We start from the raw sequence: 13,085 nt of genomic DNA on the forward strand, positions 1-13,085 counted from the left end.
GAAGGTTGCAAATGGCACGCACATGACAGTGACAAGAGGCAACGTTCATAATTGTGAATTAGTTTCTGCTAAATGCTTAAATCAAAATCATGTAACTACAGAGATGTTGCAATGCAATTTCAAGGACTAGGCATAAGCCTCCTCATTCAGTGTTATTGTGACTTTGAAAGATAGTTGAAGAAATGCCATTAACCAAAATATAAATTATATAATTTGTATGACATCATTAAGTACATGCTATCATGTGCCTCCAGAGTCCCCACAGCATGCATATGTGCCCATATTCTTATTCATTAGTTTATAATCCTACTTTTGCTCCATATCAAGATAATACACATAGCAGACGTCTATCAGTTCTTTTTTTTTTAAATCCATAACAATCCTGTGCAGTGAGTTGGCTGAAAGAAGGCGGCTAGTCCAAAGTTGTTCATTAGTGTTATTTGATAGCTGAGAATATTTTCAATCTTAATTCACCATTTTAATAATTAATCTATTATTATAAGCATTTTAAAAAGTTTTGTGCGGACTTTGTCCAATCTTCTAGATTTAAAACTGGCAGAATTCCCTCATTGGCTGAGAGTTCTGGGAGTTTTAATTCAATATACCCAGATATAAGACTGGGGACAAACTGGCCTATTATGGCCTATTATGGCAACATTATTTATGAATAAGAATTCTCCAATTCAAAACGTAAAACAATATAAACATATTGCCTTATCTCCAAAATGTCATAGAAACCCTTGCTTTTGATATTCCAAGAGTGCTGGCAGAAGTTGTGGGTCAAAACAATGGTTGCTAGGGACCATTACTGAGAAGGAAATGGAGTAAAGGCCTAAAAATATCTTTGCAGCAAGAGACTTCATTGTGGACATTTAAAAGTGATGATAAAACAGAAAGAAAACAGTGTCTAATGGATGAGACACTGAATCTATTCTTAATTTGGGAAATATATTTTCGTTAATCATAAAACAACTATAGAGATTTCAAGACACCTTTCTGCCTGAAGCCATGGGTCGCAGCCTTTCATCTTTCTTCCCAGTTTTCATTGCTGCCATTTTGATGCTCTGGTAATTGTCTTTCTTAATCCTGAGGATTAATTAAATTTTCTCATTCACATCAACTGGAGGCAGATTAACTCCCTGAAGTCTGTAAAGCAGACTTGAATGGAAAATGTTGACTGTTAGTGACTATTCATGGGTACAACCTTTATTAGCAAAAGATAAAACACTAGTTGAATATTATTTTACAGTACAAATAGGAAACTCCACTGCTGTATGTAAAACAGTTTCTTTGGAAGAGATAATTGATTACATTTTTAGCAGCTTGTAGTAAAATTGTAGCCTTCTTCCAGAAAAGTCAGATATCATCAAATAGGTCTTCGGGGTCATCTGTGTTTTTCCCTTCCTCTGCCTTTTGCAAAGTCAGTTGCCTCTCTGTTGATTTTGATGGAGCAAAATGTAGTCTAAAGTTCAAGACATATGAAATAAATTTATTTGTTACTTTAAATAAAACTAAATGCAACACTACAACACTACACACTACAACAGTACAACACTATAAAACATTATCTTGTAATATACTCTGTGGAGTCTTTATTCAGATTGGGAGAGAAATAATATTTTTCAAAGGTGCTTCTAGCTTGCCCCCCCTCTGTTACAGCAAAAACAGGATTTAAACTATAGAATTGGAAAGTGTCACTTTTGTGCTTAGTATATTACTTAATTTTATATATATATATATGTGTGTGTGTATGTCTATGTGTATATATATATGGAATTAAGTAATATACTAAGCACAAAAGTGACACTATCCAATATATATATAATAACAATTCAAACAACAAAGTAAATGATAATATGGATTGATTTAAAAGTTTCTTGTATGCAATTTATAATATTTTCAAATGTTTTGACAATACAGATTTGACAAATCACATTTCAAGTTTTACATTCTATGGGTTTTATATTCTGTATATCCAGTAAGTAGCTCTTGTCCTTTTAAAAAGAAATGGTATCCAGGCATTAAAATATTTGTGTATTCTTCTTAGCAGGTGGCAGCACCTAGTCATTCTTAATTGATCTCAAAACAGCTAAACAAGGTTAGACCTGATTAGACCACCAGAAAAGGGTTACGAGTAGCCATTTTCTTTTAACAACTGATGTAGTTATTTATCACGCATTACATCAGAAGCCAACGTGGTTTCTGAATCCAAGCATATAATATAGCTGAAAAGATATCTCAGGCATTGTACAAAAAATATTTGAAATCGTGCAAGATTTCAATGAAGTATTTAGTTCAAGACACTAAATACTAAAGCACTACTATATAATTCCCCAGATTAAAACTAGAGGACAAGAATAGCCTAAGACATGCATTCCCTGAAGGCAGCCTGTCCTGTCTTCTGCAATATCTCCTTCAGTATATCACCACATTCATACAATTCCTCTTCTGTCTACACCATTCTCTTGTATTCCATTCATCATCACTTTGGATGGTGCATGATTCTAGTACCTAGATTCCTTACTAGTCAGTCATATTACATTTATTCCTGCGGCTTCTTTGATGTGACTACACAGCCACCAGTCTAACTATCCATAAACCAGCCATCAAATTTAACCCCCCCCTGAAACTCCTCCTCACAATCTCCGAACCTCAAGTCCAACTCAAGTCAAGTAAATACTGGAGAGAGTGTTCCCCTGCCTGTCTCAAAAATGGCTGAAAACTGCAACACTTCTAAGTTCAAATACTCTGAAGTGCTTTCACAACTTCACATTCCATATTGGGCTGTTAAATTTACTGCTGATTTAAAATTAATGGGAGCAAAATGAAATAATGCATGAATACACCTGCCTTCCAATATCAATATAATTTCAAATATGGAATCATGTATAACTATGAATTATGCCCAAAGCACAAAGAATGAAAACAAAAGTTGCATTGCTTTTACAAACAGTAAGCTTTTTAAAAAGGTATTAGGGTTTTTTTAAAAAGCGAAATGGGCAACACAAACTGAAAATACAAATGTGACTATCTCAATAGACAAATCAAAAAATCCAATAATACCATATGTGATATAGTTCCTATCCTAATACTTATAGGAATGAGGCTATGTGATAGAACAAAGTAAATTAAATACTTCAAGTTTCTCCATTCTTAACTAAGGGTTAAAACAGGGCCCTCTTAAACCAGGGACTTGCTACACACTGACATCTCAGCCTGAAGCAGAAGTGATGGGCCAGTTTCAGTTACAATAATAATTTTGCCTTTATTAAGATTAATTTAAACTAATAGGATTACATTTGCCAAGATTTTACATAAGATCTATGTATGTGTACAATATTTGGTTTCTCCCCAATTTGACATATCCATCAATTACTGACACTTACTGGTCTTTTGTTGTTAAATTCCCAGCATGGGATTTGAAAGGATACATATTGTAGCACGGTTCAAGTGCTATGAAATATTTCCCTAGAAATTTGAAGAAATATCCTGGAAACCTTTTGGCACAGTTTTATTGGTTTCTCAATTTTAGTGCTTTATTAGTTAATGGTCCATTGCATAACAATAATGAATTTGACAATGTTCTACTAAGAAATGCTCTATGTTATAAAATGAGTATTTGCAATCTATGTTGAGTTTTCAGATGTTATGGACTTTTGCTTCCCATCACCATGCACAGCAAAATCTATGTGCTTATTCATGGAGTGATACAAATTCTCACCAACTGTCCAAATGATTGAAGTATTCTCCGTGTTCTTGGAATTTGATCATTATTGTCAGCCAGAAGGGTCAGCTCTAAGTCTAAATGCTATACTCACCAATACTAAAATTGGGGTGGGATGAGACTGGACTAAAACATTATTTGCATATTTGGGTAGAACTTCAGGAATGAAAAAGCCAAGTCAATTTTGCAAAGCAATCTGCTCCAACTGAAATTTTCAATCATTTTCATTCAGTTATCATACCTATTTTCATATATATTAATTACAAAGGTAATTAGAACCACAGTTGACTGCAGTTACATTGTTTGGTCCTAAATTTAGTTGCTGTTTTGTACAAAAACTCAGAAAGACAAGTCTGTGATAAATTATCTCCATCACATTCCACTCAAGCTGGTCTCTGTGATGGTGGTGAGATATTGATGTTCATCCAATATGAATTTCTGTGTAACCATGTTTTGGACTTTACTCATCTTAGGTTCAATAGTGACTCTAAGACACTCAGATTATTCAACCTAAGACTGTTTGGGAACAACAAGTGAGGACTCTGTGTCTATTTGGAAATTTGGGGAAAGTGATATATACATTTTGTAATTAATGAAAAAGAACACATCCTGTTACATTCTCAATTATCTTCTCTTCTAATATTAGTCATTTCTAAAAACCAATAAAAATAAAGAGACAGACAATTATATAAGATGACTAATTTCTTCTTCTCTCTTGTTGCCATTTGCTTTCAATGTGGCTCCCAGAGAGTAAATATTTCAAAGCAGTATGCATATTCATGTTATTTACTGATTCCAGAAAGGCAAGGCAAACTAATGAAATTTCATACCATATAGTTTGGCTGGGGTAGGGGGTGGGGGGGAATGGAGAGTTCAATATCAAATATTTCTGGAAAGAACCATCCCTGGCCTTAGGAATAGTTCATATTTTGGGAAGGAGGTTGGCAGTGAAGTGGGAAATATATCTATCTCTATATCTATCTATCTATCTATCTATCTATCTATCTATCTATCTATCTATCTATCTATCTATCTATCTATCTATCTATCTATATCTAGTATCTATCAATACTGTAAAGTACAATGGATTAATTGAAATTTCACCTAAAAATACCCAACCAACTGTAGGAAGTTATCACCCAGCCCTTTCCCAGAAAAATGAAATACCCTAGGAAATATTGAAAAGGCAGAATTTCTCTAGATGTGAAAAGAAAGAAACATGTTTTAAAAAAGACAAAGTAACTCTCCCTACAGCTTCCTGCCCCCACCCACTTTGTCAATGAGCCATTAAAGCCTGAGCTAGTCCCTTTAATAATAAAGAGTTCTCCCCTTCAGCTCCAGGGGGATGGGATTGAAGCATGATAATATTAGCCCTTTACTCAACTGACCACATGGCATCTGAGAATTCAACCAAACCTGGACTCAGCCTAGAGTTGCCCCTGCATGATCCCATGTGGGTCTGACAACCAATCAGAATATGTTTCTTGCACAGGAGCAGGAGGCAGATAGGTGGGGCTGAACAGATTATAAAAAGCCCTGCAAGCCCCTCCCTCGGCCCTCCTTCTTCTTCTTCACCCAACACCTGGAAGCATGTGATCACCTTTTTCCCCAGGGCCTCAAGCCATGCGGTCCTGTCCACCATTAAAACCATCTTTCTAAGGAGCCTCCATGTTTCCAGTGTCTTTTTCCCCACTTGGAACTGAACCCAGAAGGACATTTCTTCCAACACAACCAACCAAAACCTGATGTTTGGCTCTGACCAAAAAGATGGATGTGAGGCTTGGTTATCTGCTTCATGTGTCCAGGACAGACTAGCTGTTTTTTTAAAAGATGCTGAAAACTGATGGTGATGCTGAAAACCAAGAGCCAGAAGAGAAGTGTTGTTCATTCATACTGTTTCTAAAGATTAGAGTAACTAAAGAATCACAGGTATCAGTATCTAGCAGAAATATTTGGTTAAAAAAAAAGCACTTGCTTCACTCACATCACTATTATACAAAAGGTGTCTGGAATTTCTAGATAAACACTTTCTCTAGGTGCCAATTTAGCAAAGCATGTGCAAATTTTGACTTACATTTTAAGTTTTTTATAGTCTGTGATTAAAATATTGGGATTAAATGTAGAAACCCTCATACTTTTATGATATGTTTAGACTATTCAATAAACTAAACACTACCAAATCAAACTTTTACTAATATGGCATCTGCTTTTTATGTTTGCTGTACATAGGTGGTTAACCACACAAGTATATTATTTTTAATTACTCAGTGCCAATTAATTCAGCATTTCCTTTATTTAGCAACTGTTAATTTTCTTGGGAAAATCCCTGTTTCATTTTAATTATCTTTTTTCTGCTGTTGCTTATCTACCAGGGCAATAGGGATTATTGACAAATAGACTCTTCTTTCTCTCATGTATGTATTGCAAAGCTCCTTTTGTGTGAAGAGGATTCTCTGGAGTAGGGTAAGTAAAGATACAAGAGAGAAAAGAGGAAGTTTAAACATGCAGGCAATTACACTAAACTTAATCCATTATTATTTATGGTGCGTTGCACAGTCAGCCAGATGTTCAAGCTAGATTTGGCATTTTTGTCCATCTTATGAGTTATTATTTATTATCATCAAACTTTTGATTCATTGTTAACTCCTGGTGACTGCAGTTTTCTTGGCAAGATTTTTGGAAGTGGTTTGCCAAAAAGTGATTGCCTCCTTCTTAGGGTGAAAAGTGACTGGGTGAAGGTCACTGAAATGCTTTGTGTCTAAGGCAGGACTAGAACTCATGGTCACCCAGTTTCTAGTCTAGTGCCTTAACCACTACACAAAACTGGCTCTCTAAATTTAAACTATCATTTAAAATTAAACACAAAATATACAAGGTCAGAATTAGATACTTTAGTTAAACTGATTAGCCTTTGTAACTTTGCACAATAGAAAAAAGTGCTATACATTAATATAATTCTAAATGTAATAAAAAATGAGGTTATGAGATGTATATTTTCATGTTAGTTTTTTAAGGTAATAATAATGAATTGAGAGTCAATTTGGTGTAGTGGTTAAGACACTAGCCATTTTAACTGATAGTTTAAATTTAAACACTAAACTTCAGCAACACTAAAACTGTTGTTGCTCTATTATTTCTCAGCTGACACTATTTGTTCTGTAGGATCAGATAAAAAAAACTGACCCAGGAAAGGAATGCATTGTTGCCTTTTCATGCTTCCTTCCAATCAGTTAAATGTCTCTTGTAGCCTGCTGTTTAGTTTGGATGAAATAATGGGTCTTGCTGAGAAATAAAAGAATGTTAGAATTGGAAGATCATAACCTGAAATTTGGTTGGCAGGCTTTTTATGGTACGAAAAAATTAATGTGGATTTTAAAAAGTCATTATGTATGTAGTATATTGAAAATATGAAAAAATACAAGCTCAGATTGTTATTGACTTCAGCAAATGAAACATTTTAAAGAAGAGAAACATCAGAGATAAAGAATTAAAGATTTTATTAATACAGAAGATGAAGAAATTAAGATGAAGTCAAGACAACAATTTACAAAAGGGCATAGTTTTCAATGGTTTTTATACAAACAGATAAAAGTAAGTTTAATTGGATAAAAAGTTAATTCAAATTGAAAAACACAAAACAGAATTTGAAATTGAATTATGTAAAAATGAATATGTAATAGAAAAAACATTTATTTTTGTTAAGATTTGTACACGTGAAACATTTCATGTGAAAATGGGCTACTAATTTTGGGGTATAACATAGAGATGGATACTTGGGAGAGAATGTGGGTAACATATTAAATTTACAGTGTCATAATTTAAGAGAGAAAAATTATAAAATGATTTATTATTGATACATGACACTAGAGAAATTATTAAAACAGTACTAAGATATTTCAAACCAGTGTTGGAAATGGGAAAAGCATGAAAGGACATTTTAACATGCATGATAGATTTGTAAGAAAGCTAAGAAATGTTGGATATAAATTTACGCAATGATGCAAAGAATAATAAAATTCCTGCATTTTGATTACTCACTTTTTCTTTTTTTCCTCTTTCAATTTATCTTTTACTCTATGAAAATATTTTTAATAAATAAATAAATGCATGAAAGAATGATTGAATGAAAGAATGGACCTCCCCAGTGGTTGCTGACGCCAATTCATAAAACGTGTACAAACTTGTACAAGACTTCCCTATTAGTGTTTGAAAAAATGAAAGAATACTAGATGGATTCTTGATTTCATCATGCATAAACACATTTTATATCTAGAACAGGGCTGTCAAACTTGCGGCCCGCAGGTTGGCTATGTCGTGCTCCCGACCGATTTGGCAAAGGTGGAAAAAGTCCCGATGCCTCTCGTGATGATGCCGTGATGCCGTGAGTTTGACACTCCTGATCTAAAACCTCCCTAGCATAGTGCTTACTTTATTGGAAAGTTTAGCTCGACAGCAAGTGCTTCTATGATACCAGTTCTTAATCATTTAAGAATAAGACATGAATTCATGAAATACAAAAAAGCAGTTTGTGCTTAGTCCTTAAATTGCTATTTTCCTTTCCTCTGAAATGTGAAAAGGAAAAACCTGCTCTGGTTGCATCTCTCCCCTTCTAAAATGTTCACTGTTTTCCATTAGCTTCAGAAATAGTTGTTCAAGGTAAATGTTTAATGAGGACTAACATCTGCCAATAATTTATACACAAAGATTAACAAAGCTCCTTAAAATGTCAGGTGGGTTGTTTTTTTCCCATCTGTGGGAAAGAGTAATTCTCTTTGGAAAGAGTGGCTAAATTCTGTAGTGGGTTAGTCTTGCAGACAAGAATGCTACCATCAATTCTTAATAAACTTGCAGGGAGTAAATTATTTAACTTGGAAGGTAATTTCCTGTCTGCAAGCAGAGGCAGATCTCACAGAAGAATGCTTTGTGAAATGCAGGTAGATTAATAATTTGCCCTTGCCTTACTTTATCATCTTGAAATAACTCAATCATGTTCTTCTCTGACTTCTCGAGACTTTCTTGGTATAGAATTACACCTTGGAAAAATAATGATATTCCAGATTTGTTGATACTTGAATGTTTTACTGAAGTTCCTGCAACTCAACTCAATTCAACTCAACACAACTTGTGTGAACATAGTGCAACTACAGACATACAGAAAACAGACAACACTACCAATGGAAGAGAATATTTGTAGGTTGAACTGTGGAGTTCTTTGTGCTCTCTGAGCTTCATTGTTTTCTTGCACGTGTTTCATTACTAAACTAGGTAACATCATCAGTGCATAACATTTGAAGGGGAAAAAGCCCCCCTACACACTACAAATGCAAACAACCAAACATGCTGCAGGCATGAAAGGACATCATCTGTCTCAATTCTTATATCCCACTTCGGCATCAAATATCACAATGTGCTTTTATACTTTCAGTTTCTGCTATATATGAGCTGCCCTGACAATTACGCCTATCAATAAATCTATTGCCATTGGGTAGTGTATATTAACAACTTATTTTCTCTCTCACTCCAAAATGCACAAAGTGGTTTTGTTTGAACACTGTCAACGCAGGCTTGTCTATATTCTGGATACTGCAAAATAGTAAAAAATGCTGGGCAGGGGATGGGGGTCGGGAGAGAGAGAAGATACTTCTCAACTTACAACCACAATTGGGAACATAATTTCTGCTGCGAAGCAAGATGGGTGTTAAGTGAGACATACCCAATTTTACAACCATTTTTTTTTGGTCATGGTTATATGAATCATATAATCATGTGAGGTTATTAAATGAATCTTGCTTGACTTTTTTTTGTTTAAAGCTGGCTTGGAAAGTCAAGAATGATGAACACATGACCCTGCTGCCATTTTAAAAACATGTCAGTTGCCAAGGGCCCAAATTTTGATCATATGACTTTGAGGATGTTGTGATAGTTGTAAGTGTGAAACTAATTGTACATCACATTTTTTCAGTGTCATTGTAAACTGTCATTAAACAAATGAGTTTTAGGTCGAGGACTATCTGTGCCACCAAATTTATGGTTGGTACAATATGAATAAACTTGATATAGAAGTAAGTTATGACTGCAGTACAGAGTATATTGATGACGAAGGCTTTTCCCGTTTTCCTTTCTTTTTTCAAGTTTAATTGATTCATGTAATTATTGTTTTTTGAAATGAATTCCTCTAGTGCCCTACCAGCTAGGAAAAAAAGGAAGAATGGGTGGATAATATTTGGCAAGCATAAACGTTTCACTTAAAGCTGAAGATGTGTGGTTTTCTCTTCTGAAAAATAAATAACAATAATATGCTTATAATTTGCTAACACAGGGAACGCTCTCATCTGCAATCGTTAAGTAGAAGCACATTGTTGTTTATACTATAAAACCTGGTTTCATTATGCATGCTGAATAATCCCAGGAAGGAGAAAACCTTCATTTTATACTTTGGAATAACCATTTATGTGGATCTAGGGAGGACTTAATTGGTAGGAAATTGCTGAAATAAACAGAACGTATTTGTTCAGGATTTTAAAATAGCTGTACTATATTTTTGTGTTAAGAAATCAGTTGGATAAATTTTGGAGACATTTTCATTTCTTTTAAATAGAGATTCTTTTACTTGCAAGGTTCTGTTAATGTAGTTTTACAATAAAGCAGAGTTTAGTTCATCTGGTGGTGCCTTATGTCTGGTTTATCTAGGAAGGCTGATATCAATTTAAAAATCTGAATGTTCAAACCTTTCACCTTCTCCTAAACAGCATGAGAAACTAGGGAAGGTCCCTTCTGAGTTGCTTTCTTCACCCATTAGGTTATGTCCTCTCTTATCTCATCATTCCCATTTCTTTGCATCATCTCTCAAGGTCTTTCTCATATACCATGACATACACAAGTATTTATCTCACACAATCTTTATAATCTGTCATTAAATCCATAGAAACGAGGCATATTTTAAGTTAATGGAACGGAGTGCTATATAAGAACAATTCTGCAGATTTGTGTATGGTTTATTTCGTGCAACACATTAAAATATTAACACGTAACATCAACCTAAAAGATTGAATCCAACTTTATAATTATTAATTTATCAATATATCACTTCCTGGTGATAAAGTTGGAGTCAATCCTTTAGGTTGATATTATGTGTTGATATTTTAAAATGTTGCACATTGCAAGATGATATACACTCATTTACAGATTTATTTATTTATATACTGTCTTTATTATTTTTACAAATAACTGAAGGCAGCAAATATCCAACACAGCTTCCCCCTCCTCTTTTCCAACAACAACCCTGTGATGTAGGTTGGGATGAGAGAGAATGATTAGCCTAACAACCCCCAGCTGGCTTTCATAGTTAAGGAGGGACTAGGTAGACAAACCCTTATAATAAGGTTTTTTTGCTCACCTTGATTTGTGCTATAAGGCACCTACAATGTAGTTGAACCAAATTCCTGATTGGGGATTGCTAGGCTTTTGTTAAGAACCATCCTGGAAAAGTTACTTCCATAGTATTTCCGAGAAAATAATGTCAGTGTGTTCACTTCCATTCAAAGGGGACTTTCCCACTGTAATAAAATGAAACCTGGAAAGATCTAGATACATCACTCAAATTTCTCTTGTTGCTCTTTCTAATAAAATGCCATTTTATTAAAATTAACATTATATAATATCTTTAATGGGTATGTTAATTTTGATTGAGCACAACTGTAGCTTTTATGAAGTTATAAATTTTTAAATTTTTATTATTTGGAAAAGAAATTATTTGCATGCTCATTATATAAAGCATTTTAAATTTATAGGTATATTCATATCTTACTATTCAATCAATCAATTTATCACATTAAAGAAAAAACAGAAATTATCAGAGATGTAAATAATTATATTTTGAAAATGGTTATGCATGTACTGGAACTTGTTTTTCACTTCTGTCCAATGGAGCATAGGAGAGATGTGTACAAACTATAATGAGTTAGTCCATTATTTGCAGCACAGGCGAACTTTCATAAAACTACCATCAATAGTATTGGTTGATGAAATTGGCCCTTCTCCTCTAAATAGATAGTGGTAGCCAAAAGAGTGACAAACAGAGTAATGTTTTGGGTAGACAAGAGAATTAATGAACTCAATTGAGAAGAGGTTGCCAGCAGACAGCAAAGGCTAAATGTAGTCTTCTCTAGATAGGCGGCTAGACACAGCTGTATCCTTAAATCTTTAATGCCAACATTAGTTAGGATTTATAGCTAGGCAACTCTTATGACAAAAGGATATGCATGTTCCACATTTACAGTACTTTCATTTCATAGGTATAAAAAAAAAGCATTGTTATTTATTTATTTACTAATTGTATACTGTATGCTACTGAACCTGTTCACATTCTCAGTAAGTTATAAAATACTACCATGCAATAGTTAGTAAGATCCAAAGAATTAACTGAAATGCCACAGGAAGAGGAGTAATGCAATCAAAAGTAATGTGAACAAGCAGCTAAAACAGTGTTTCTCAGCCTTGGCAACTTGAAGTCCGGACTTCAACTCCCAGAATTCCCCAGCCAGCGAATGTTGCCAAGGTTGAGAAACACTGAGCTAAAAAAACAACAAAAGGAATGAAAAAGTGTTCAGCAGCAATAAAACAGCCCAACACCCAGTTTTACTAAAACAGAAATGATCAACAAAACTCTTTACCAATGTAATTAAATGACAAATATGAATCCTTTCAGTTAATTTGATGCAAACTGAGCAAATCAATACAACAGTCAGCGGGAAACACAACTGAACTGTATATTGTCGTGATAGCATATGCAATCCTTTTAAAAAATTAAATAAAAAAGAAGAAAGGAAGCCAATGAATATAAATACTACAATGTTTCACCGCATTGTATTACTTATTGGATTGGTGTGAAACAGTACACTAGTGGAGTTATTTAAAAATTAAAAAACTGAGCGAAGAAATAGGTAGCTCAGGTGGAAAAATCCAAATTCCATTGAAAACCGGAAGTATTTTGTGTTATAACTGCAAGGCCACTGAGAAAGGAGTTTAACAAAAATCATAGTAGAGTGAAAAGCAAGACAGAAATATTTATTTTAAATATGGTTGTTGTGCCTAATTTATAAGCATTTAATGTTTAACTTTGTGTCTGTATAGATACCATATACAGTGGAGATGATAAGACAGACAGACATATTTATAGAGATATAAAGATAGAGATATAAAGATATAAAGTTTTATATGATAATCTGTCCTTAATCTGGTCTTTCAAGTCTTTCAAGAGGGAGATCTAAATTTGTCTTCCTTCTTCTAATAGTGCATTGCCACTTTAAGTCATCAAGTGGTTGGTCATTCTTTGATTTTGTTTTCCTTTTTTCTACATTTC

At 34.0% G+C, this 13,085-nt stretch overlaps 1 protein-coding gene across 2 annotated transcripts in view; it reads right to left on the reverse strand.

Annotated features, from left to right (window-relative positions):
* Window positions 1-309: 309 nt before the first annotated feature.
* XRCC4 (X-ray repair cross complementing 4) overlaps window positions 310-13,085 on the reverse strand; it is a 110,102-nt gene continuing 97,326 nt past the window's right edge. For both annotated transcript variants that reach the window (XM_032212482.1, XM_032212483.1), the window contains exon 8: window positions 310-1,462. In XM_032212482.1, the coding sequence (XP_032068373.1) occupies window positions 1,357-1,462 (106 nt within the window). In that variant the 3' untranslated portion in view covers window positions 310-1,356. The remainder of the gene's footprint in view (window positions 1,463-13,085) is intronic.

This window comes from Thamnophis elegans, chromosome 3, assembly GCF_009769535.1.
Source record: "Thamnophis elegans isolate rThaEle1 chromosome 3, rThaEle1.pri, whole genome shotgun sequence".
Lineage (NCBI taxonomy): Eukaryota > Metazoa > Chordata > Lepidosauria > Squamata > Colubridae > Thamnophis > Thamnophis elegans.